Source organism: Lethenteron reissneri, chromosome 43, assembly GCF_015708825.2.
Source record: "Lethenteron reissneri isolate LAM-NWPU_2019-01 chromosome 43, ASM1570882v1, whole genome shotgun sequence".
Taxonomy (NCBI): Eukaryota; Metazoa; Chordata; class Hyperoartia; order Petromyzontiformes; family Petromyzontidae; genus Lethenteron; species Lethenteron reissneri.
In genome coordinates this window covers 396,945-421,910 of record NC_083821.1, presented here as the reverse complement: position 1 = coordinate 421,910, position 24,966 = coordinate 396,945, and the positions used below count along the sequence as shown (strand labels likewise).

Here is a 24,966-nt window from a genome sequence, read left to right as displayed (position 1 = left end):
TTTGGAACTCCATTTCCCCAGCCGTCTGTACTGTTGACGCCCTACCCCTATCCAAGTCCTTCCATGTTTGCAAATAGTCCTTTAACGCTGGTTTGTGTTTCCAGGTTTTGGAACACGTGTTTATCCATTTGGATCTAGATAGCTTATTGCATCACGAGAACGCGAGGGATGGTGATGACTTGGGCAGTCCTTCATCCAACAGTAGAAATAGCATGGCGGTTTATCTTATCTTAACATCATTTATATAGCGCCTTGACCAAGGCGTGTTACAGAGAATTAAGAATGATACATATGAATGTAATGGTGGAGATGAGGTGAAGAAAATAGGTGAGAGGAAGTAATGGGCGAATATGATGCGTGAATTAGGTAAAATAAAAATTGATGAAAGCAAATGATGATCATGAAAGAATGGTTTTAATGAATGAGTGGTAGCAATATAATGAGATTATGAAGAGGCCGCGGGTACGGTAGTGCTTATAAGGGGGATCTTAAGGGATCGTTTGGTGAGCTAGAAAAAAAAGTGAGTTTTGACGGAGCGGAAACGAGTGAGCAAAGATGACTGCTTAATGTGGAGGGGAAGTTTGTTCCAGTGAAGGGGGGTAAGAATAGAGAAAGAGCGAAAGCGTAGGTTGAGCACAAGCAAGAGGAGGAACATAGAGAGAGGACAAAGATTGAGAACGTAGAGGGCGAGAAGGGACATAGAAGGTTACTAGAGTGGTAAGATTTGGTGGGGCAATACCATGAAGGGATTTGCAGACCAGGGTGGGGATTTTGAACAGGCAACGGTAGTACACGGAGCCAATGTAGTTGAGCGAGGAGAGTCGAGGTCTGAGAATTGTCGGGAAGGTTGAATATGATACGTGCAGAGGTGTTTTGGATTTGTTGAAGGGGGGCAAAATAGTAAATGGGAAGACCAAGCATAAGAGTTCAGACGATTATGGATAAGGGAAAGGATGAGGAGTTTTGCAGCAGAGGTAGAAATAAGCGGACGGATTTTGCAAGTGTTAAACAAGTGAATCCGGCAAGCGTGGGTCGTGGCGGAAAAGTGATTGGTCGAGGGAGAGGGGAAGAGCTGCTGCTGATGATTATTTGCTACTTTGATGAGCCAAGAATGTCTGTGTCCCGCGCGTGACGTCACTCCACGTCGATCAGCCCCCCTCATTAAAAATCATGAACAGGTTACGTCCTCCACATGGACCCCCCCCCTCATACATAATCATGAGCCGGTGACGTCACTCCACATGGAGAACCCCCCTCATTAATAATCATGAGCAGGTGACGTCACTCCACATCGAACAGCCCCCCTCGTTAATAATCATTATAAGGTGAAGTCCTCGAAATCGACCCCCCCTTCATAATAATTAACGGCTGACGTCACTCCACATGGGGGGCGAGGCGCCTCCTTCCCCCTCCTCGGCGTCACTTACAACCCTCACGACAAAGGCAGAACCCTCACGTCACGCCATCTCCGTGACGCTGCTGTTGAGACATCGAAGTAAAAAGGACGTCTGTGTCACCGCGGCCTTACAAATTGCACACGAATGTATATATCACGTCGCGGTCTGCTTTTCGCTTGCAAGTTTTAGATTTACTGCAATACACCCGTCCTTGGACGGGCAAAATGATAGCTTTTATTGAATGTGCATATGATGAACTAATGGTTACAATTATTACCCTAAATAATACCCATATCCATTCAATGCAATGCAACAGAAAGGAACATGACCTAATCCATCTGTGTTATCTCGTGCAATCGTATCACACGTGGCAACCAATGCCAAAATAATTAGGCCAACCCTTTCTGCATTTTTGAGTCTAAAAACAATTTGCACGCGGTGGCCACAAGGGGTCACGCGCATCGCGTCTGCCAGAACATACAACACACTGAGATGAGAGGGAGGGAGAGGTAGGTGAGTGCCTTGGAGGTGATATGGGGGGAGGTAGGAGAGTGAGACGAGAGGTAGGAGTGGCAGTGTATTGGGGTAGTGGCGTGGCCTGGCGTGAGCGTGTTCACAGATTGTCGAAGATGTTCACGGGTCGATTTACGGCAGCCGCCCTGGTTATTATTGCGGGTGTAATGTGTTCACCAGACCATATTGTGTTCACCATACCATACGCGGACGTCCAAGATCCCGTGTCATAATTCGCAAGCGTAGGCCATTGTGTGCCGGCGAAATGATTCAAAGTTTTAAAATTTGTAAAGTTACCGGCAAATTCAGAATTGTGATGACACGATATCATCGCCCCCTACTGCGACAACTTGACAGGACCCTCCTGAAAAAAAGTCGTGAGACTGCTTGAGGCTTTTCTCGGTTAACTGATCCTTATGGCGGAACTCCGGGGTACCCAATAATACAAAATGGGCGAGGCAATTAAAGATTTTATTTCTGGGACACTATTTTTTCCAGGAGTGTACTTAACTCCGCGACTGGGGTACCAATCAATCCAAAATCAGTGCTACTCCGCGATGTCGAAACGCATCGAGAAGGATTGCGCTGAAACCATGAACGCTCGTACGCACCGTAGTGGTGCATCATCGTGTACAGCTCGCCGAGATAAGTCGATTGCCGCATCGCCGACCATCAACAGAGTAAAAATGACTGCATCACGGAGTGCTATGATGCTCTGGTACCCCGGGGTACCGCCAAAAGGTTAAACTCGCGTAGTAATAAAACAAATGTCGCCACACTATGCTCGCTGCAGTCTTGTGCTGTAACACGGTGTGGCAGTGTTGGGTAATACATGCCCCAGACGATAACTATTTTATAAGCGAGCCGTGCCTCGTCGTTTTTTCATGTTTTTAATTAAGGACTGCGCTATAATTACACTCATCATCAGCCATGATCTAGCCACTACTGGAGGAACGCTTCCCCAAACAACCACCACACCGCGGTCCTGCGATGCAACAATCCGTGGAACACCAGACGAATAGACGATGTCACGTGTTACCCATCCCTCCATCTCCACGTAGGACCTCACGGGTGCATTATCTCCTTTGGCTGCCACTCTGTGGTTAGCCTTGATCACGGGCCATCACCATCTTGATTCATTATCCCTTCCCGCCAGGATGTGTAATTAGAGTTCCAGAGGGAATATAAGTGGTTCCTGTGCGTCCGAGTCTCGTATTCGCACATTCATGGCAAGGGCTGTTCTTGCAAAAGTGAAATTGATTTGTTAGGTATGGTAGCTCTGACATAAGCCGACCCCGTCAGTGCCGGCAAGGATCGCAGCAGTGTGACATCACGATTGCCTGTGTCTGGGTGGATTGGGTAGGTTGCCGGTTACAATATGATGCAGGGTGACCCATTTATAGATGCCCCACTGCTTTCTGATGGCTGCTGTGACTTTCTTCCCATTCGCTATAATATACACGCCTAAATAACATTTAAAGGCCTTTTGCAAATCCACTGGTGAATGAGGGCCTCCCCACGTCGCAAGGGGCATGGAAATATTTGACCAGACTTCACGCTGATATACTTCACACTTTTTAATAGGTTGGAAGAGACATGATCCCCTGTCTCCTTGACGAGTTGACCTGGGCCCCCACGGCTTCTTTCCTCCTACCTTCCTGCCACTACTTAATGCCGCGAGTCGTTGAGCCTCATCAGGTGAGTGATGGCAATGGAAATGTTATATATTTGGTCCTATCAGCGAGCATTCTGTGTGTGTGATCCATGCTATGGTCAGGGGCGCTATATTTACAATAGCGTGCCATATCACACTATACGGGCTGTATAACCCTGGTGTATTTACTTCTGGTGCGGCTGGGGTTGATGGTAAAATCCAGGTCATGCTGTGTGGGGTATGTGTTGAATGTCACGCAATCAGGTGGGTGATATAGATATGATTACAAAAAACGGTTGCGCTGGGTGGGACTTGTTCAGCATGGGGGAGGGTCGATTGCCGAAGCAGGTACCTGAATGGTCTATATGATTGTGGCGATCTAGGGAAAGAGTAGACCTCAGGCCAGATGGTGGTTGTATGCCATCAGGGCAAATCTGTGGGTCTCTGCGTGAATCTATTTGTCTCTGTGTAAGCCTGTGGTTCTATACACCTCGCGCCTTCCCCAACCCGCACTGACCATCATGGTGAAGTATGGTTAAATGACCCCCACGACTCGCTCGGTGTGGGGAGGCCCCTCGTCCAGCAATGGTTTTACAAAAAGAGCTGTGCTCTGTTGCTAAGTGAAAGCCAGCAAGACGTAAAGATGCGGCCCTGCAACTGTAGAGGGGAAGTTTCGCCTTCTCATTCACACTCGCCAGACATCTCAGAGGAGGTGGGAGTACCCAACTTTACCCCATGACACATGACCTGGCGATCTACTAACTGTGGTGAACCCATTCATACTGCTGGATGGAGAGAGGTAGGGGGATTAAGATACACGCGAGATTTGAACATATTGAGCTATTGAATCACTCTCGTTCGTCTCCGATCTGCTGCACTTGGAAAGCGAAATTCAATTGAGTAAGAAAAACAAACTGTCTATTTTGTCATTATTATTCATGTAAATTATCTCACCCGCAAATATAACGCTAGATTCCGGTATGGAGCATTGCGAAACGTGTGGTCTTGTACCTGATTAAGCTACAAACACACAGGTCCCACCTGTGGCAGCTCAATAAAAGCTGCACAGTGTGCAGGTGTGTGCAGGGTGTGTACACAGGTGTGTGCACGTCATGACCTTGCCGTGAAGACCCCACGTGGGGGCTGCCTTTCCCGAGCGTGAACACCTGAGCCAGTGAGACGTTTGCCTGTTTCAACAGAGAAACGATTTCCTCTGGACTTTACGAGCCTCCCTATCAATTGCCCCGTTTGCCATTGGTTCGTTGTTGTGTATTAACGTTATCTCCGCCGTTTACATGGCCCTGTAAATGTTGAACTTTGACTGGGTCCAGCTGCTGGTCATAGTGTGGGTTGAGGGCGCGCCGGGTAAATGACACGGGTAATTTGTTTTGATGGATTTAATGAGGATCGATGTACGTATTTTGGTCACATTTTATCAGCTTTGTGGCAGTGATGTTGATATATTTGGGACGTAGGTGGGGGGGGGTGTTTGGGGGGCGGGTGGGGCAAGCATCCATGGGAGCCTATGTTGAGTATCACTTTGATATTGTTCTTGTTCTACGCTTGCTAGGTAACTGGCTAAACGAGATTTTCTATGTAACAAATAAACATTGAATTGAGTCGAAGACAAGGGATTCATATCTGATCAACCTTGCAGCCACAGAGCCGTAGCGAGAGTTATACTGGATGTGGTGAGGCAGATGCATAAATATTTCCCGGGTCGCTGACCCAGACAGACCCAGCTGAAATCAAGCTCTGGTTGTAGCAAAAGTGGGCTCGTCAGAGAGGCCACTTTTAGGTTGGAATACACGACGCGGATATAGGCAAAAACATTACATGTCACCGGAGTAATGTGATTTTGATACGAATTATAAATGTAATGAAATAACATTTTAAATTTACATGCAATTTAAATAATCATGATCCAGCCCATCTCTGCATTATATGGGTTTCTCCCTCTTTCCCTCCTGCCCACTGGCTCATGAGTTCCTCCGCCCGGGAAACTGCAGGTCTTGATACGGCTGGAGGAGAGACACTGGTTCCACGGCATCAGAACAAGTGCGTACGGAGGGAGGGAGATTGTATTTGTCTGTGTGATAGGACAGCATATTGGCTCAGAAGTCGGGAGCGATGGAATCATCTCGCATGCGGGTGCTAAGAGCGTTGCATAATTAAGACCGAGAGAGATGGCAGTGGTTTGTGCAAACATTCACCTAGCAGTGGATAAATCGTGGCTGATGATTATGGGTCATCATCTGAGCCACAACTGAGATTGCGTGAAGAAAGCACCACACAGAGTACACCTTAAAAGGGGAGTCGGACGAGGCAGCACGCTTGCATCAATATCATCCACAGCGACAATAGATGTTTTCGGAAAATGGAATGGGTGGTGAGTAGGACATGGACATAACATGTTCATGTTACACGGGTTATGACCCAGTACCGGTGCAGGGTACAGATGAGCATTGGTGAAGGTCGAGAATGGTCCCTTTTTTGTCAAAGTAATAGTCTTGGGGACTCCCTTCCCCCAGGAATCCGTGCTGTCGACTCATTTGGCCTATTCACGTCCATGTTCAAGACCTTCCCCTTCTCCCCTGCCTATGACTGACTTCCCGTTTCTATAAAAAAAAAAAACTCTACACCCATTGTTTCTGTGCAGCGTCTTGAAATGCATCGACATACTCACCTGCCTTCGTAAACCCGCAATGACCAGCGTGGTGAAGTATGGTAAAAAAACTCTCACTGCCTGCAAGACATGGGGAGGCCCTCATGCGACAGTGGATTGACAAGAGGGCTTTACGTGCAGATGCGACATTGGGCCGTAATGCATTGAGATACAGAAAAAAAGAACACACGGATTAGAGGACATACGCAGTGCTAACTTATTCAGCGAGTGCTACACCTGCATATGTTAATGACTGAGAGTGGCTTGGGCAAAACATGTCACGGCTAGAAGAAGGGCTGATTCCCAATAGTCAAGACTAACTTTGGCACCTCAGCAACGCAACGCGTCCGAGAAGTTCCACCATACCGAGGAGACGGAACGATTAAATCAGCTCGTGTGCAATTGTTAGTGGATTTGGCAAAGCTGATGACGGTGGTGATTCACATGCATCAACGTATGGCACCACATTCGTCGTACGCGTTGTGAACTTCAGTTCATCCGATAAGCGGAGTCGAGCCGTGCAACAGCCGATGTCGCTGCCCTCAGCGATCGCTCGCTCATCACTCTCGCTCCTGGGCAGTCTCCACGTAAGGGGAAGCGGGTTATATCCCTTCCTCACTGACTTCCTTCCTCCATTCATTCATCAGTCATGATCAGTACACTGCTGGATGAAAGCCTCCCCAAGCCGGCGTCACCTCTCACGGCCAGCGATGTTATTAATCCACCTAACATCTGCATACAAACTGAATTCATCGCTCAATCTCCTCAGTTCACACCCTTTTCACAAACTCGCACTGACTAGGGTGGTGGAGTATGGTTAACCCCCAAGATTTACGCACCTAAATCATTCATTCATGTATCCAATTAGCCAGCTTCACTTGCCATTCATTCATTCGCTATTACTGCTCGGGTCGGTGCAAGGGTCACCAGCGTGAACTAAAAACCATCATGAGACTGTCGACGTTGTGCGGCCCACATCAGAGATGCGTAAAAATGTATACAGTGCTAATAATTTAATATATAATACAGTTCACAGGACGCGTATAGTGCACACGTATTAGCAAAAAAAAATTTGGCGGGAAAACTGCGGCGCAGCAGCCACGCCGCATGGCCCCCACCCACCACGAGACACGTAATGTTAATGCGCCCCGGCGGGCTCAGCCAATCAGACTGGCCGAACTTGCCGTCACGAGGTCGCTCGGACCCAAGGAGGCGTGGCGCCATGTGTTTTTTTTGGCGGGTACTTATAGAGAGTGGCGTGGGAGGCTGCGCGTCTCGCTCCACCAGGCTGTAGCGCATCGCTCACGCCGGTACCTGGAGCTCCGAGTCTCCACCCAGCTACACCGGGGTTCAACAGGGCTCCACCAGGGTCCTTTCGCGGTCCTCTCGGGGTCCACCAGAGCTGCACCGCGGCGCTTTGTCGAGGCCATAACCCGGATTTCGCATCCGGCTCCACCGGGGTCCTCCAGAGCTCCACCAGGGTCCTCCAGAGCTCCACCGGGGTCCACCAGAGCTCTACCGGGGTCCACCAGAGCTCCACCGCTGCGGCTGTTCGGACACTGCACCCGTCCCACGTCCACTCCTCCAGACCTCCTCCTGCTCTGAGCGCCACCAGCCGGACAATCAATCAGCTGCTCACCCTCACCAGGTGAGCGGGACGCGCGAGTGTGTGCGGGGGAGAGGCAGGGATGGAGAGCGGCAGTCGCCTTGATTGATTGCGGGGTGGTGGCGGTGGTGGCGGGGGGGTGTTGGTGGTGGGGTGGGGTGGTGGTGGTGTTGGTGGTGGGGTGGTGGTGGTGGCGTGGGGCGCGGATTGCCCGCGGCAGGGCGCGGTCGCCATGTCTCGGACGCCGTCTAAATGAGACTCGCTTAGCTAATTGCTAATTGCTCATTGGGCTGGCGGACCGCTCGTCCACACAGCTGGCCGACCAGCAGTTTTATTAGTGAGCGGGTTTTAATTAACGGCGCAGGAAGCGGAGAGGGAAGGAAGAGGAAGGAGGAGGAGGAAGCGCTGCGCCTGCTGGGGGCGGGGGGGTGGCGGCCTTCGCCGGGTCCCGGCACGGCACGCCCCTCCTCCTCCTCCTGCAGCAGCAGCAGCGTGCAGCGCCGATTATAGCTGCGCTGAGCAGTGGATAGAGCGTGTGTCTGTGTGTGTGTGAAGTGTGTGTGTGTGTGTGAAGAGAGTGTGTGTGTGTGAAGAGAGTCTGTGTGTGTGTGTGAAGAGAGTCTGTGTGTGTGTGTGAAGAGAGTCTGTGTGTGTGTGTGAAGAGAGTCTGTGTGTGTGAAGAGAGTCTGTGTGTGTGAAGAGAGTCTGTGTGTGTGAAGAGAGTCTGTGTGTGTGTGTGAAGAGAGTCTGTGTGTGTGTGTGAAGAGAGTCTGTGTGTGTGAAGAGAGTCTGTGTGTGTGTGTGAAGAGAGTCTGTGGGTGTGTGTGTGAAGAGAGTCTGTGTGTGTGTGTGAAGAGAGTCTGTGTGTGTGTGTGAAGAGAGTATGTGTGTGTGTGTGAAGAGAGTATGTGTGTGTCTGTGTGTGTGAAGAGAATCTGTGTGTGTGTGAAGATAGTCTGTGTGTGTCTGTGTGTGTGTGTGAAGAGAGTCTGTGTGTGTGTGTGAAGAGAGTGTGTGTGTGTGAAGAGAGTCTGTGTGTGTCTATGTGTGTGAAGAGAATATGTGTGTGTGTGTGGCGTACACGACTCGGCATGCACCCCGCGCACGTTCATGCGGCAACCGCAGGGCTGATGAGACACGCGGGCCCGATGGTGGACACGGCCACAGTGCTGCTGCTGCACTCACAGTGCTGCTGCATGCACAGTGCTGCTGCACACACAGGGAGCGGGCTGGACACACACACACGGGCTGGGAGCAGGAGACGGATATTGCCAAGCGCCTTGGGGTGTGCGAGGTGCGACTGTCACGCACGAGGGTTTCTTTCCTCGATGTGTCCCGGTCAGGAGTCGACCGGGGTACTTGAGCCAGAGGACACTGCTGGTTCTTAGTGATACAGATGATGATGACGATGAGGGATGGATCGTGATGATGACGGTGCCTGTTATCTGTTTGCTGACGCAGGTGTTGGGGATGTTCGGCACGATGGCCTCTGAGAACTGCAGCACACGCGACTACGCCATGCTGGATTCGCACCAGCTCTTCTTCTACTCGGAGGAGCTCGAGGATGGAAGCTTCTACCAGTCCACTGCTCCTAGCGAGGACATCTGGAAGAAGTTCGAGCTGCTGCCGACTCCTCCGCTGTCGCCGGGACGCCTCGAACTCGATTGCCTTCTCTCGCGCGACGGCTGGGACCCGGGGCCCGAAATCTTCTTGCCGAGCGCCAAGACCCTCGACCTGCTCGTGTCGGGCCTCCTGACCGATCGGGCCGTGAGCGAGAGCTTCTTCTGCGACGCCCTGGAGGAGGAGGAGACCGTCATCAAGCAGGACTGCATGTGGAGCGGCTTCAACGCTCACGAGAAGCTCGAGAAGATGATGGGCCAGCGCATGGGCCAGCGCGTGGCTCTTCTGCGCGGGGGCTACGTGGCGCCACCGTCTCCCGGCGATAGCCCAGGGGGGCCGTCGAGGAGGTTGAGCGAGAGCAGCAGCAGTAGCAGCAGTAGCAGCAGTAGCAGCAGCAGCAGCGGCAGCGGTTCAGATAGCGACTCCGAGCTGGACTACGGCTCCACGGAGGGCAGAGGCACGCACGGCCTGGACCTGCAGCCCAGATTCTCCCCGCGGACCGCGGGACTCGAGACGCCCAGCGATTCCGGTAAGGAGCGAGGAGAGATGAGAGATGTTTCTGTGCTGCAAGGGAGGAGGGGTGGAGGGGGGCGTGGTGAAATGTTAAAAGGTAAAGGTGCAGCCCTGAAACCGCTTGCTCGTGCCACTGCTAGCGGAAGGGTCTATACTCGAGGGAGCTCGCGAGAGGCCCGCTCTCTTTCACGCTGGCCTGACGTCTTGGAAGGAGCTGTAAGTCCCCACGCTTACTCCATCGTACGCAACCTTCCGACTGCGTAACTGTCGTGTCACCCAGTGATATTGCTGAGTGGACAGGAGCGGCAGTCGGCGCTTTAAGAAACTTGCACAATTTGGAAAGTGTGGTGTGACTATGTGGTGGTGGTAATCGAGGAGATGATGATGAATGATGCCCGGCTATTCTGGGCACCACGTTGAACGGCGGACGCCGGCTGGGGTGTCGCTCGGTCGCTCGCTGCCCGGAGACGCATTGGCTGCTGGCCAGACCTCGTCGGCGTGACATGATTTGTATGTTCTGCATGTACAGCCGCTGGTGCGGGTAATTGAGTTAAGCGAGTGTGATTCAGGGGAAAGTATGACGACGTGGCAGCTTGCGCGTGATTACTCGTGGTGGTTTGAATCGCCGTCACGATCAGCCGTGATCTCGACCCGTCGCTGAATGAAGGCCTCCCCAAAGCCGTTGTTATCCCTCCCTGTCCCACGATGCAATAACCCATCACCTCGCTGCTGCACAAGCCAATCTCTTTGCTCCATCTCCGTGATGACCGACGCTCCTTCTCGGTCGCTTTCCTTCATTTGGCTGCCACTGGAGTCGGTGTCGAGATGTTTTTCTCGCCCATCCCTTCCAGTGGCGTGCCCTGCCCGGCAAGCCCACTTCACTTTTCTTTACGCTCGTCATTGGTGGCTATAATTAGGATCTGGTAGCGGGCGTTAACCGGGCCACCGATGCTGGTAGTGCGGCGGTGACGGGGAGGGTTCGAGACGCGCAGTGCGAGGTGGTGGACGTGGCGGTAACGCGATGCCGCTGCCACACGTGTACCGGCCACTGTACTCTGATGAAAGGGGGGGCAGCCAATGCCCTCTCTCTCCCTCCTCCGTCTCTGTCACGCTCTCGCGTGTGGCCGCCTACACCGCGGGCCGCGAGTCTCCTCTCCCGGCCCCGTCCGTGGCGGATAAGTCGGCGGCTCCGCAGCGCCGCGGCAGCCCGACGAGGGCGTTGGGGACTTTGCACCGTCGGCAGATTTAGCAGAGGGCACTCGAAGGCCTCCTCCGGTGTCGTTGACGAGCGCGCGGTGGTGCCCGTCATCGTAGCGGCTGACATGTCGGCGCTTTGATACGGAGTGTAAACGTCTCTTCCTTAGACACACACACAGATGTGTCCTTGGACACACGCGCATGTGCGCGAGGCTCAGGGGCTTGAGGCTTCTTCGTGCGTTGAGTCCCGGTTCACAGTCTGGGAGCCGAGCAGGTCGTGGCCGCCGCGTTCGTTTGTGTCTCGAGGCCACGGCGGAGTGAGGTTTACGGGCGTCTCGCGTGGCGGAGACCTGCAGGATAATTCAGACGCCCTCCCCATTTCACTGCTGCACACGTCCACTCGAAAATGTGACCCAGGCCGTATGAAAATGAGCCGTTTAACTTGTCTCTAAATTGACACCGGCGTCAGCCGCTAATATAAAACATCGCGGGGCCCTACGACACAACCCGGAAAATCCGGGGATCAAATGTGGGGCTTTAAATCCGAGCCGCCAATTGTATGCATGCGCTGCCAGCTTCGGATAACTTTGTGATCGTCATGACATGCGGGCAGGTGACAGACAGATTGCAAGAGATTGTTAAAGTGCTCTCAAGAAAGGTAGGTGGACTGGGCAGGACCGTTGCTCGAGGCGATGATTTCTGGGGGGCGAGAATGACAACGGAATAGCAGCCAGAGGCGGGAACGCGCACGAAAAAGCGCCCCACCGCAGAGATTCGGCGCTAAAATCGGATCGTTTTGCGGGTTCTGGGTGGGCTGTGACTCCGCAGGACCGTGAGAGTTGGCAATGCATTGGGGGGGGCTTTCATCCAAAATGGGACTGGTTAGAATTGGCAGTGACGATGTGCGCCTGCTCCATCGGTTTCATTTCTCCAGACGGCGCAGAAGAGGGCCTTGCTTGAAGGGCGTAGCCTGGCGATGCCGCCCGCCCGCCCCAGTGAAAGTGGCAGTCGTTGCCGGCAGGTCGCGGCCGAAAGGGGCGTTAGGAAAAGTCGCCGCGTCCCCTTTAAGATGTTGATGCCGTTTTGTAGGTCAGCGGCGGCGGCGGGTGGGGGCGGTGGGGCGGTTGCGGCGGCTTGCATCATGCGCAGGGTGCAGACTGCAGCCCGAGCTGGGGGGGGGAGGGGCTGGCGGGGAGGGGGAGTCGTCTGCGGACCCTCCCCGCACACACACACACACGCGTGCACGCACAGCGACGTGCACGCACCCACACACACGCACGTGCACACGCGAGGCTGTTCGCAGCTGCAACGGACCTGGGGATGGAGCTGTAGAAATCTGCGGGAATCCCATCCATTCATTCCGGCCGCGCGGTATCGCGCTCACAAAGGGAACGCGCACGGCGATGACGACGACGACATCGTCGCCGCGCCTTCCGTGCTTTTGTCGATCCACTGCTGTTCGAGGGCCTCCCCGCGTTGCGGTGTGCGGTTCCGGGAGGTTCATTCGAGCATATGTAACGCTGGCCGCTACGGGTTGCTGAATACAGGGGAGCATAGACGTGGGACCGTAGTGCAGCACAACCATGGAATCTTTCAGTCCGCACTGAACTAGCGCACGGGAAGCAGTCCCGATAAGGGTGCTTGCTGGGTGGCCCCGTGTCCCAAATCAGGGCCTCCTTTCAACCAATCTCTAACCACGCCAAGTGGGCTCACTAGCCGTGCAGCAGCACACGTGTCAGTTCATTTGGTAAACGTCAGCGGCTGTATCGTGGAGGGCGTATGAGGGAGGAGGAGGATGTGAGAGTGTAAATTTAGAGAAGCCCACTTTTTGTTCCGGGCTGTCGAGATTCTGGACCGCGCCACCTTGCTCGCTCATGCGAGTTGGCGGCCACCCTGCCAGTGGCAGCCTCCGGCGGTGGTGGCTGCTGTTGTTACAGCGTCGCCAACTGCACACGGGCTCGGAGTTGATTTTAGTCCCCTGTGTCAATAAACCCATACCACCCCCATTGTGACCGTGTGGCCCGCGCTGGTGACCGCAGCACGCCCGGCGGGAGCCGGCGCACTCGGGTTCGTCACCCTTCCCGGCGTCGTTCCAGGACCCGCGGAGCGCCATCGCACCACCGCCCTTGCATTGACGTCAGCTGCACGCGCGGAGCCTGTGATGTCAGCTGCAGGGGATTTTTTAACTCTTGCGGCGATAACCCCGGGGCCGTGAGATGAACCGGCAAATGTAACAGCATCACAAAGACAATCCGTCGTAATTCTTTGGGAAATGTCAGCTTATTGAAATTGCGCTTCAGAGTGAGACGGGGTTTAGTGTAATTAAAGTAAACGTGTCACGTTTTGCTTGGGCCCTGCGACTTGTGCTTTTTGTCCGACCCACGCGAGGGATTTAACGATTCTCGCTACGAGTAGACGTGACGGGAACGAGAGAGGCGAGGGATGTTTTTTATGCATTGTCCACGTTTATTCGTTCGAAATATTGAGCACGAGGTTTGCACGCGATGGAAATGGTGACGCTTGTCGGTTTGAACCTTGGTGTGAAAAGTTTGCGAGCAAAGCTATCGCATTTCTATCAGCCAAATGGCAGTGACCTGAGGGTGGCAGCACGTGTGTTTATTCAGCGTGGCCGGTGGCTAGCGGCTGTGTCTGTCGATCCTGTGACGAAAGCTACTGAGCAGCTTTCCAGGACCTCAGTGGCAGTCTTTCCCAGTATCGCAAAGTATCTGTGAACATCAAGATTTTGTCTCCGGCTTAAAATGTTCGCACCACGTGTCCCAGGCGTTTGGCAGTTTTAGTCATAACGTCGCGCACACGTTCCCCACTGACCCCCCCCCCCCCCCCGTGTTTCTGTTTGAGCAGAAGAAGAGGAGATCGACGTGGTGACGGTGGAGAAGAGACCGGCGGTGACGCCGGGCGACGCAGGTGCCATCTCCGCGAGCAGCAACACCAACACGGCAGGCATGCGCCTGCAGTCCGAACCGTGCGACCACGCGCTCAAGCGCTGCCATTTCCCCATCCACCAGCAACACAACTATGCCGCGCCCTCCCCTCCCAGCCCGCCGCCCACCAAGCGCTGGAGGACCGAGGCCGCCGCGACGGCGGTGGCCGTGCGCGGCGCGGCGCGCGGAGAGCCGGCGCGGCTCCCCGCACTCGCGCGGTACGGCGGCGCTGGCGGCAGCGGCAATGGCGGGGCGGGGGGGCGGCTGACTAGCAGCGGAAACAGCACGAGCAGCTCCGATTCGGAGGAGAGCGAGCGGCGGCGCACGCACAACATCCTGGAGAGGCAGAGGCGCGACGGGCTGCGCTCGAGCTTCCTCGGGCTGCGTGACGTCATCCCGGAGCTGTCTAGGAACGACAAGGCGGCCAAGGTGATGATTTTGCGCAAGGCCGGCGAGTACGCCAAACGGCTCGTGGCCGAGGAGCACCGGCTGCTGTTGGAGAAGCGACAGGCGGAGGCGAGGCAGCACCAGCTGCTTAGAAAGATCGAATCGCTCAAGCGCTAAATCCCGTCCGTCCGTTCGCCACCGCTACCGAAACATTATTTGCTCTCTGGGGAAGCATGGGAAGCGCTCGCGCCGCCATCCCCCAGTGTGGAATTGCACGTTGTGGGCCACAGAGAACCGTGCCATTCCACCATCTTCATCGTGGATCCCCGCACCATCCCCGTACAGTTCCTGGCTCTTAACATAAATGCAATGCCCCCCCCCCCCCCCCACTTGTACATTTTCCTGCTGCGCTGCAGCAGACTGGACAGTTTGTTTTCCTGTGTACGCGGTCGCTTCAGGTGTCCGTCGGGACTGTAGTTGGTCACAGCTGGTAGCTCAGAGCCAGCCCTGAAAGTCCGGGTGTGACGTCGGGGTAAGTCCGGTGCCAGTGCGGGTCTTGCCGCTTGCACAGGGGGTATGCGGCACCCCCCTCCCCTCCACCTCTCCACCCACCCACCCTCTCCACCCCTCCACCCACCCCCTCCACCCCTCCACCCACCCCTCCACCCACCCCCTCCACCCCTCCACCCACCTACCCATGCCGTGGACCACTATGCGGGTCGTCGTCAAGGCCGCGCTGGCTCGGGAGAGAGAGAGAGAGAGCGCCAATCGGCAGAGGAAGAGACTTAACTCCTGCACAACTGCTGACACTTTATTTCTCAAATTTGCATAACAGAATTAACTGATGATGGCCGTGTTCAGTGCTGAGCAAATCTATAATAATGGTGATGACGACGATGACTCTCTACCAGAATATAGCCATTGTGTGTAAAACTTGGGGCTTGACATTTCAAAGTAAACAATTGTTGCCTTTTTTTGGATGGATTGAATATTGCATCATTTTAAATATTTAATTATTTTAAATATTTAAAGCTATTTGTGTTTTATTGTCGTTCTAGTCGAATGTGTCACTGCCTGGTTCTAACAATGAGTACTTTTTTAAAGATTAATGAAATACCATTTCGCGTTAAAAAGAATTCCTGTTTCACAATTCAGGGTTTTAAGATTATTTTTCATATTTTATACGAAAAATGCTTAAAAATGCAACTGCATCTGGATGTGGTTTGTTTTGTGTGTTTTTTAGATCGTTGCGTTTGTGTCTGGTTGGAAGTAAATTTTTTCTAATTAATTTGCTCTCGCTGTTCTTGACAGTCGATTCTTTTTTCATGAGCACTTTATTTTATTTCCCATAGAACAAAATAAAAGTGGCTTGAGTTCGGAACCCGCGCGAGTCCCAGTGTGTCTGCGCGAGTCTCGGTGTGTCTGTGCAACCCGTCGTGCGCGCGCACACACGCGTCACGTTGCACTCGGTTTGCCACCTCCTTGAGGTCCGAAAGAAACTGGGACGTGTGACGGCAAAGCAAGATATCTCGTCGTACCACGGAATGGCACGGGTCTCCAGCCGCGCCTTGTTATACAACTGACAAATCCCGGGACTTGTAATGTCCGGGGATGACTTCCTAGTACAGCAGCTAACTCCACAACATGATGAACCTGCGAAAACCGGGACAGGTGGCAACCCTACATTGCACTATTCCTTACGGGTAGTGTGGTGGGTTACTTATGTATTTATCATGGTTACTGAGCACAAGCCGAAAGGCCCAAGAAGGCAAGCGGCCAGCAACAAGTAACTATTAAAGATCAAGAGTTAATGCGTTGCTTGAAATGAGCAAAGTTGTAAACACTTGTGACAAGTGACGATAGGAGGGGATTCCAAAGTGGCTCCGTTCGAGGAAAGAAGCCGGGTGAGTGGTGTGACCTGCTGTCTGGCGAGTGGGTGCGTTGGTGAGTGTGTTGTGACTTGCAGTGTGGTGGTTGAACAGGTGGGTAGACCCAGTACTCAACATTGGTGGAGGGAATGAGTGCTTGAATGTAACTCGTAGTTACAGCAGTGATAAGGTGGCTGCCTGCCGGCGACAAGTGGAAAAACATGAACCCAGTGGTTGTTGAAGACTTCAAATGGTGAAACCGGTTGATGCACCTCAGCCTGGTCTCGCCCCGGACTTCACATTGTTAGGCCACTTCAAAAGATCCGCTCGCATTTTTTGCGGTTGTCAAGGTGTGAATGAAAAGCACCCAGTGTCAATGTGGAGTGACACCTGCTGTTGCCTGCCTGCAGGGTGAAGCCAGGTAAAGGTGTGTGTGTGTGTCCCGGAATAGAGTGGCACGCCCACGAACATCCGTGACCATCGTGGACACGTGCAACGTCACTTTGGAAGCGATGGCGTTGCGCTGGGGAATTTGACAAATAATTGGAGCGCTGTACAGTTAAAGCGCCTATCCGTGTGCGGGTTGTCTGCGTCCAAGGTTCACCGTGCTCGCAAAGATGCATTCTTTTTGCGCGCCAGGTGAATTATTAGCTGCTCCGCATTCGTCGAGGGTCGCTGGCTGCCCACTTGAGCGCAAACATCTGCGAGTGAGCTGATTAAGGAGCAATCGGAACTCGACACCGCAGCCCCCAACCTCTCCAGCCTCCCGCAGTTGCAGCCGTTGGGGGGTTTTATTTAGTTCGTTCTGATTGGGTCTCGCTCCGTTTCATGGATTTTTTGAAGTAAGGGGTCGTCCATAAATGACGTCACGCACCTAGGGGGGGGGGGTCAGATATTTGTGACGATGTGTGACGAGGGGGGGGGGGGGTGAGAAATGTGACGTCACATCAAACTGCGCAACTTTAAATAAATGTAGACAACACGTTCTACTTAATTAAATAGACTTTTTAATAAATGTGTTCTCCTACAACATCAGATTGCAGCGCCACATTAAATACGCACTACAATGACAATAGTTTAAAGCGATTTGAAGCATGTATTATCTCTTTTGGGGGGGGGCAGAGCATTGTGACGTCATATTTGAGGGGGGGTCTGACTTTTTGTGACACCGTGTGACTAGGGGGGGGGGGGTCAAAATCGTCCAAAATCGCGTGACGTCATTTATGGACGACCCCTAAGTCACCTGCAGCGTGATCCGTTATCGGGACGATGCAGGCTAAATAAACAAGTGCATCTGTGGCTGTGACGGGACTTCAGGACACAGGCCGACACAGGCCGACGGCGAATGAAGTCATCAAGGGCAAGAAGCCAGGGCCATGGTTTTGTCTGCAAACCTGAGTCCACACTAACGTGTGGTAAACTGCGGTTACACGACTTGTGAGCGTTTTGATGAAGTGTCCTCATTATTGCAGATGTACCAGCAACATCAGGAGGAATAAGATACCACACTGCATCATGGCTAAACACGATGCAATTCATCAGTAAAATAAGTATAATTTTAGTATCAATACAAAGTCGTTTATAGATTTAATTGTTTGTATGGGTTTGTAGCTAAATATCTTAAACTTAGAAACATTAGGATCAAATTTGTATTGGGGTTGATCCCCAGGTATGATTCACTCAATACCTGTGGCCTCTCTTACCTCTGCTATCTAGAAGGGAGAGTGCCCAAACACTCACCCATTATACAACATCTCCCCTACAGGGCAGTGCAGCATCACCACAAAGAAGGTTTGACAATGAGGAATTTAAGAATGAAACAGAAGGATTTCTCCACAAATCAGGCTGTCGCCTAATGATGCTAGTTGCAATTACTTGCAAAACGTCATACTCAAATTATAAATGTTATGGCTTTGCTCTGCAACACACCGGTGTAGTGCTGTACTCGTCACGAGTTGGCATGTTCTATTTACGGGACAAACATCATTAATTGCCCGTGTTGGGTGGTGGTGGGTTTAATGACACGTTAATATTTACGCGATCTAACTAAATAAAATCCCTCTATTATGGATAATATCAGTCGCGAAAGCCCTGCTACGTGTTAAAATTGGGAATTTTTTGACGCGTTGCGAAAATGTTTTATTATTATTAAACAGAGAATAAGAAACGCCACACATCGTGTTTGTGATAATGTCACGGCGCGTGGCACGGCGGAGGAGGAGGCTGTGTGCTCGTTAGCGTCAGCGAGCCGCCGCCGCCGCGTTGGGGTCAAGCTGACACCGCTCGGGAGGCTCCGTGACCTCTCCCCGTCGCGACAGACACCACCAGGCTGGGCCACTCCCAGAGGCAGGCGACGGCACGGATTCCAATCATCCAGAGAACCGTTCAATATCGTCATCAGCAACGAGCAATTCACTGCTGGATGAAAGTCTCCCCAATCTGTTGCCATCTCTCACACTCGTGGTGTCGTCGTCCACCTAAGCATCTGCACGTGAGCAGAGTTCGTCGTTCCGTCTCCTGAGAGTTGATGTACTGCTCTCAAAGCGGTACACTCGTTGGCCGCTACTCCGTCACCACCCAGAACAGAGCCACGGGACACACAACGACTCCATGTCCGACTCACAAATACGTCGTAGGAGGAGGAGGAGGCGTCATCACAGCCACACACCACTCCGCGACCCCCGATGCAATTATCTGGCTCAACAACCTCCGTGTAAAATTACAGTTACTGCTCTTTCTCAACATCAGCCAAACAAATAATACAACGATATTCAGAGATGAACACGGAAACCCATAGACTCGCACAGAGACCATTCGACTCAGGCAAATATCGATTGATTCACATATCACACAGATACCCGGGAGTCTCATGCGAAGAAGATCTATTTTGGAGGAGGCATCATCAACAGCGATACACCGCCACTTCTGACCCAATTATCTGGCTCACCAAGCCACCCCACGCTGACCCCACGGTGACCCCACGTGGGGTCGATCAATCGGCTCCTGCTCAGTGTGGAGGCGGCCACCGCGGTCACGTGCTCGGCGCGCGGATCACGTGGGGCGGAGGCTGCAATGACGGCCGCCGTGGCAGGGCCCGGGCGCCTCCCTCTCCTCGTCATTCTGGGCGCCACGGGGACCGGCAAGTCGAAGCTCGCCATCGAAATGGCGAGGAGGTTCGGCGGGGAGGTCATCAGCGCCGACTCCATGCAGGTAGCACGCGTCCTGACGGCCACAGCGTTCACCGCTGCCGTGGAGTCACCCCGTCCCCCCACCCCGAAGCCGAGACCGTACCGGTCTCGCCTGGAAATTTAGCCGCGGCCCTAGGCTAGGCCTCCCGCGTGGTGGGGGGAGGGAGGGGGTATTCGTGTTTCTGTGTATAGCACGTGTTGACAGTCCACTGCTGGATGACGGCCACCCATGCCGCTGTGGTCGTGGGTCGACTGCTCATACAGCCTGTTTTAGTGCTTCGTGGTCGCCCACGGAAGCCATAGCCAGGCTGTAACCTACTTGGCTTCCCAAGGCTGACGGGGTCGGGCGCATTCCGGGTGATACGATCATGGACAGGGGTTGCCATCCTAAATAATAAGAAGAGACATTTTTTTTCGAGTAAGCCGCCGTTTTATTTGAACACGAGACGGCCCTTAATAAATAACATCACGAAGCAGTCCTTAAAGAGCCGTAGGTTATTTCCCCCAGGCATTGGCGACATTCCCGTCGGAATTCGCTTGATGTGTCCTGCCATAAGAACAACAGCTACAGCCAACAAGGCGACAGCCCTTTTGGCAATCCACTGCTGAATGGGGGCCACCCCACGCAGTGCGTGCGGGTCGTGTGAAATCATTTGACCTTCACGCTTGCCATTGCGTGCTGGTGACGACAGGGCAGCAGAGGCGCCGGAGCGTAGAAGTGCAGTCCAACAATGTTTTTATATCCACAAACCCCTTTACTGGGTCTGAGTGTCAGCTGAATGAGCTGAAGACACGTTAGGTGAAGTTCAACAGCAAGTGGCGAAGTGTCGTTTTGTACTCATTGGTCAGAAAGCGGAAGGGGCTTGGGCAAGACACATCGTGGCTAGAGAGGATTATGGACGATGAGCACCAAATGAGAGAACGCGTCTAAGAGGACGACCACCGCGGAGATGGAGCGATGAGAATTGGTCAATGTGCGTGAGTGAGATGGATGGTAGCAGCACAGTACCGTGCGAGATGGTGACGGCCTTTATCTAGCAGTGGATACACAATCGCTGATGACTGCGATAATCAATTTACATCCTCGAGTGATTCGTCGTTATAAGCGAAAGCATCTTGATGATGGTTATTGATGACGAGCTGTTTGCTGATAATATATAGACTCAAGTGGTGAGTAGTACCAGTAAGTGGCGAGGTGTCGTCTTGCGTGTCGTGATGAGGTGATGTTGCCCTGTTCAGTGCTGAAGTGTATTCTCATGTTCATTGACGATTAATTTCATTCTTGATTTGAATTTCATCTTTTATGTGATCTATAACTATGAATTTTCACCTCGTTCATTGATAATGAGATGGCGCCTCGTGTCAAGGAGTGATTGAGGTGCACACGCTTGTTCATTGGTGATGAGCTGCTGGTCTAGTTGGAGATAGTCTGATAAATGTACGAGGCCCTTTGGCCATCATGCCTCATGTAGCATTTGTGAAAGCTGTTCTTTTTTTTCGCCACAGATTACAGGAAATGTTGAGATAGCTTTCGTTGCCCAGCAACAGCTAAGCACTCTAATTCACGTAATGCAACACAGGCTATTGAAAATAAACCATAAAATCCATCCGGTGCGCCTCGCCATCGCCTGCTCTTTCACGTTCATTGTTTAAAATGTAGAGATATAAACAATACGTCAGCCCCTGTTATTGGAAGTTTTGAATATGACGTCGTTGACCTTAATGCTATACTTGAGCGGTGGGTGCATGTTTTTTTTCCTCGTGGTGACTTCAGTATGGCCAGAAATCTCATTTGCGAGCACTTATTAGCCCAGATAAAGCCTTGCAAAAAATCTTGATTTGAAGCATTAATAAAAAATGTCAAGTGCACGATCTGATGTTTGCCAGAATCCCCTGCTACGTGTATCTTATGAAAAATGAAAGGGTTATGTTTTTGAAAGACGATTGCTAACGTGATGCCGTTCAAGAATGTCATTGGATGCAAATCAAGCATGCTCAGTTGTTAAAATATATTTGCCTTTTTGGTTCTTTCGGTAAAGTCACGTAGAAAGAACAATAAATTAAATAATAGCATACGACGTTTCGATTGCAACACAAGCAATCATCATCAGCTACGAATGAAAGATAAAACAAACCTAGTAGAAATATAATGCAATACAACACAAAAAACCTAAGAATATTAATACAACACAGAGAGTCGGCTAACATAAGTCAACACCCTACCTGGTTGATTACGTTCTTCCAAAGGTTGCTAAATTTGAGAGAGAGACAAAACACAGACACGGAGACACATAGACAGACACACAAGCAGAGAGATATAACACAGAGACACACAGAGAGAGACATATACATAGGCATAACAACGCCACTTTGTCGAGGCCTTTTTAAATATATTTGCCTGTCAAACTAACCACTCTTACATCCAGTATGTTTATTGTCCTTGAAACAGGTTTTTAGAGAAAAAACTGTACTTTTGTTGAGATGAGGCGTGAGATGGTGCCACCGTGACACAGGTGTATTCAAATAGGGATTCAAGGAACTGTTTTGGCAGTGGCATACAGGCACGAATCAAAACTACTTCGTTCCTTTGTCATGCATGCATTAGCTAATGAAAACTGCCCGTATGTCAATTACAAATCCGTACATGTGTCAACTTTCTTTAAAATTTTCATGAGTTTTCAATGTCACAATGCAAAGTCTGTGGTCTATAACTACAAGCCAGTCAATTTGTCCTCTCTCCCACATCGGTAGGAGGGCCATTCCCCTCTGTATTGTCCTTTCGAATGATAACATTGGTGGGCTTGTTTTGATTTGGACATGTTCGTACATGCACATGTATAACTTTTTTGCCAATCCATTGCTGGATGGGGGCCGCCTCATGCCCTGCTGACATGTCTTATGGAGGTTGTTATTTCACTATTAGCACATTAATCAGCGCGGATTGGTGAAGGCGGGTAGCATAGACGTCAGAACATAGTACAGTACCACATTGAATGTTGCTACTTTGCCCCCTGCCCACAACTTAGCCCCATAGCAGCCTGCAACACCTGTTTTTATTTTCCAAGGTCATAGTGGCATAAAGAAGTGACTTGGGTAATAGCAGCAGTTACTTCTGCTAATAAAAGACGGGGGTTTTGGTGGTGGCAGAGCCGCCCTTGGCATTGGTGGCTGTGGCATCATCGCTACCTCACTCGCAGCCACCTGGATATGCGTCGTCTCGGTGGAGCCTGGGAAGAGGTGTACCCCACACCAGCAGGGTTGTTATGAGTGGGCCTCAGCGTGAGAGTATTTTGACCCGATATAATTTTGGTGAAGGAATCTGAATGCTAAATATTATTTGAACTCTGGGGTCTAAATTATGGTCAAGCAATGTGGATTCCCCCCTCCCCTCCCCATGGAAAATGTACCCCTCCTGGTTTGGATACTATATAGGCTTAAGCTATGGTTAAGGTTACCTTTGGGTTAGGGTGTTTACTGAAGGATTCTTAAAAAAAGTAATCTATGTTGGCTTGTGTCTACATTCTTGGTGTGTATGTTGAACTTCTTTAGCACCGTACGTAGCCAACCGCGTTAATCGGAGGTGGATCGGCAACGTTTTATGTGTATATTGAGGACATAAAGTCATTCAAGACCCAAGGTGGAGGCTTGCTGGATGTGGTATTCCCCGGGGCGGTATTGGATCATGTGATCCATGATCTGGCTCTGGTGACGGCGGTCACATCTTACGAAGCAATATTATCATTATTTCTTACAGGACTTATAGGCTAATTCCCAGCATCATCACAGTTATTAGAAAAGAAGAGTGACCCAAACTAGCCGAGGGGAGTTTTGACTCCGAGGTCATATATCCATGGGGGTCACAATACGGTGTCGTAAACGCGTTTACCGTGGTTAGGAGGAGTCTGTGCGTGCACAACAGCCTTGAGCCGCGTGTTCGTGGCTTTATCGGATGTAATTTCCCTCTTGCCCCGAAGCGCGGAGATAAGCGGCGAGTGTAAACAAGCGCTGTACTTTCACACGATCTCAGCTGACGCGGTACAAGGTTTCACCCCCCCCCCCCCCCCCCTCTGACAATACACACCAATTGATGTTTTCTTATGAAATCGGCGCACACTTGTTAGCAGGTACACCTCCACACACCCGCTCTGCGAATTTGCGTCGTACACAATGAAAGGAAATATTACCTGCGGATGCAAAATTAGACGTTCATTAGGTACTTAGTCATTTGGCTGATAGCCGTTGCTGCTGCCATAAAAAGCGAACGACTGTGCATGTTGATTGTTGTGCTGTGTCCCAGACGTGGTCAGTAAGTGGGGTGATTGGCCCACTCCGACCAGCAGCCTGGCTTCAACAATCCAGCAGTGACCCAGAGGATGAGATAGAATTTTAGTTAAAAGTTACATTGAAGAGCGTAGGTAATGGTACATGTTTTATAATGGCTGTTTTTGAAATTCTCATCTTTAAAGTTAATGGGCAGTAAGTTAACTTCTGTTGTAGCTCTGCTCTTTCATGCGATCGAACTGCGCATGGCAGTGTTTAGTCTGATCAATGGCTCTAAGACAACGGATGGTACCATTAAGTTGTATTAATGCGCGCATCTTCATCCAAGACGTACCCACAACGTTACATTAATTTACTAAAAACACTACTCAACACTAGTGTACAGCAGTCAACTTTAACACAAAGTAGTTAATGTACAGGCGAGGAGGAGGAGCAGGCCGAAGTGACAGATACGAGAAAGGACGAGTGACGATGCTGTCAGCGACGTACGGTTGGGTTGAGGCGACACAAATGGGGTAATGGTATGAAGAAAGTGACGACGACGTATTGGTGAAACGACTAAAAAGGGGAGATGTAGATTACTATGTGTAGAGCGCGTATTACTTGGTTTAATAATGTGCAGCTACCTGTACATCTAGTATCTAATGCTGCAACGAGCGAAGCTGCTTGCCGTCTCGCCATCAGCTGTGTACACGCGCCATTATTGGTCTGTGCGTCCCTTGTGTAGCAGGCATTTAATGATTTAACAGTTAACCCCCTTGCCCCCACGAGTTGTCTTTTAGGCTCAGAATTTTAGACTAATTCGTAGTGTCTCGTTTGTATCGACTGTCTCCTTTGTTCTATCTTGTAGCCTCCTTAGATCAATTAGCCTAGAGAAAAATTGTGTGTATAATATGCATAATACATTGTAAATAATCAGTTCTTGCACAAACGATTCAGTGCATGTATCGTGGTTGTAAGAGTCAATTACAATATATGATTTACATGCCTTCAAGCTCCAAGTTTACTTTGCTTAACCAGGTGTTTAACTCTTATCTGGTCAAGAGACCAGGATATAATCTCTCGCAATAATCTACCTTTGCCAATTACGTCACGGGATATGTGACGTACACTGTGAAGCGGGCGGTGCGTACTC

At 51.3% G+C, this 24,966-nt stretch overlaps 2 protein-coding genes across 5 annotated transcripts in view; both read left to right on the top strand.

Moving 5' to 3' along the window:
- The first annotated feature begins 7,406 nt into the window (after positions 1–7,406).
- On the top strand, positions 7,407–15,875 carry LOC133353271 (transcriptional regulator Myc-2-like). The gene is made up of 3 exons (XM_061569379.1): positions 7,407–7,877; positions 9,297–9,984; positions 14,028–15,875. The coding sequence occupies exons 2-3, from the start codon at positions 9,306–9,308 to the stop codon at positions 14,669–14,671; spliced, it is 1,323 nt and encodes a 440-aa protein (XP_061425363.1). The 5' UTR covers positions 7,407–7,877; positions 9,297–9,305; the 3' UTR covers positions 14,672–15,875.
- Positions 15,876–19,397: 3,522 nt separating this feature from the next.
- TRIT1 (tRNA isopentenyltransferase 1) overlaps positions 19,398–24,966 on the top strand; it is a 56,926-nt gene continuing 51,357 nt past the window's right edge. For 3 of the 4 annotated variants that reach the window (XR_009756369.1, XM_061569594.1, XM_061569591.1), the window contains exon 1: positions 19,398–19,572. Coding sequence is in view for 2 of the 4 variants with exons in the window: in XM_061569594.1 (XP_061425578.1) it covers positions 19,435–19,572 (138 nt within the window). In the remaining 2 variants the exon portion in view is untranslated. The remainder of the gene's footprint in view (positions 19,573–24,966) is intronic. The other variant, XM_061569592.1, reaches the window with a different exon arrangement.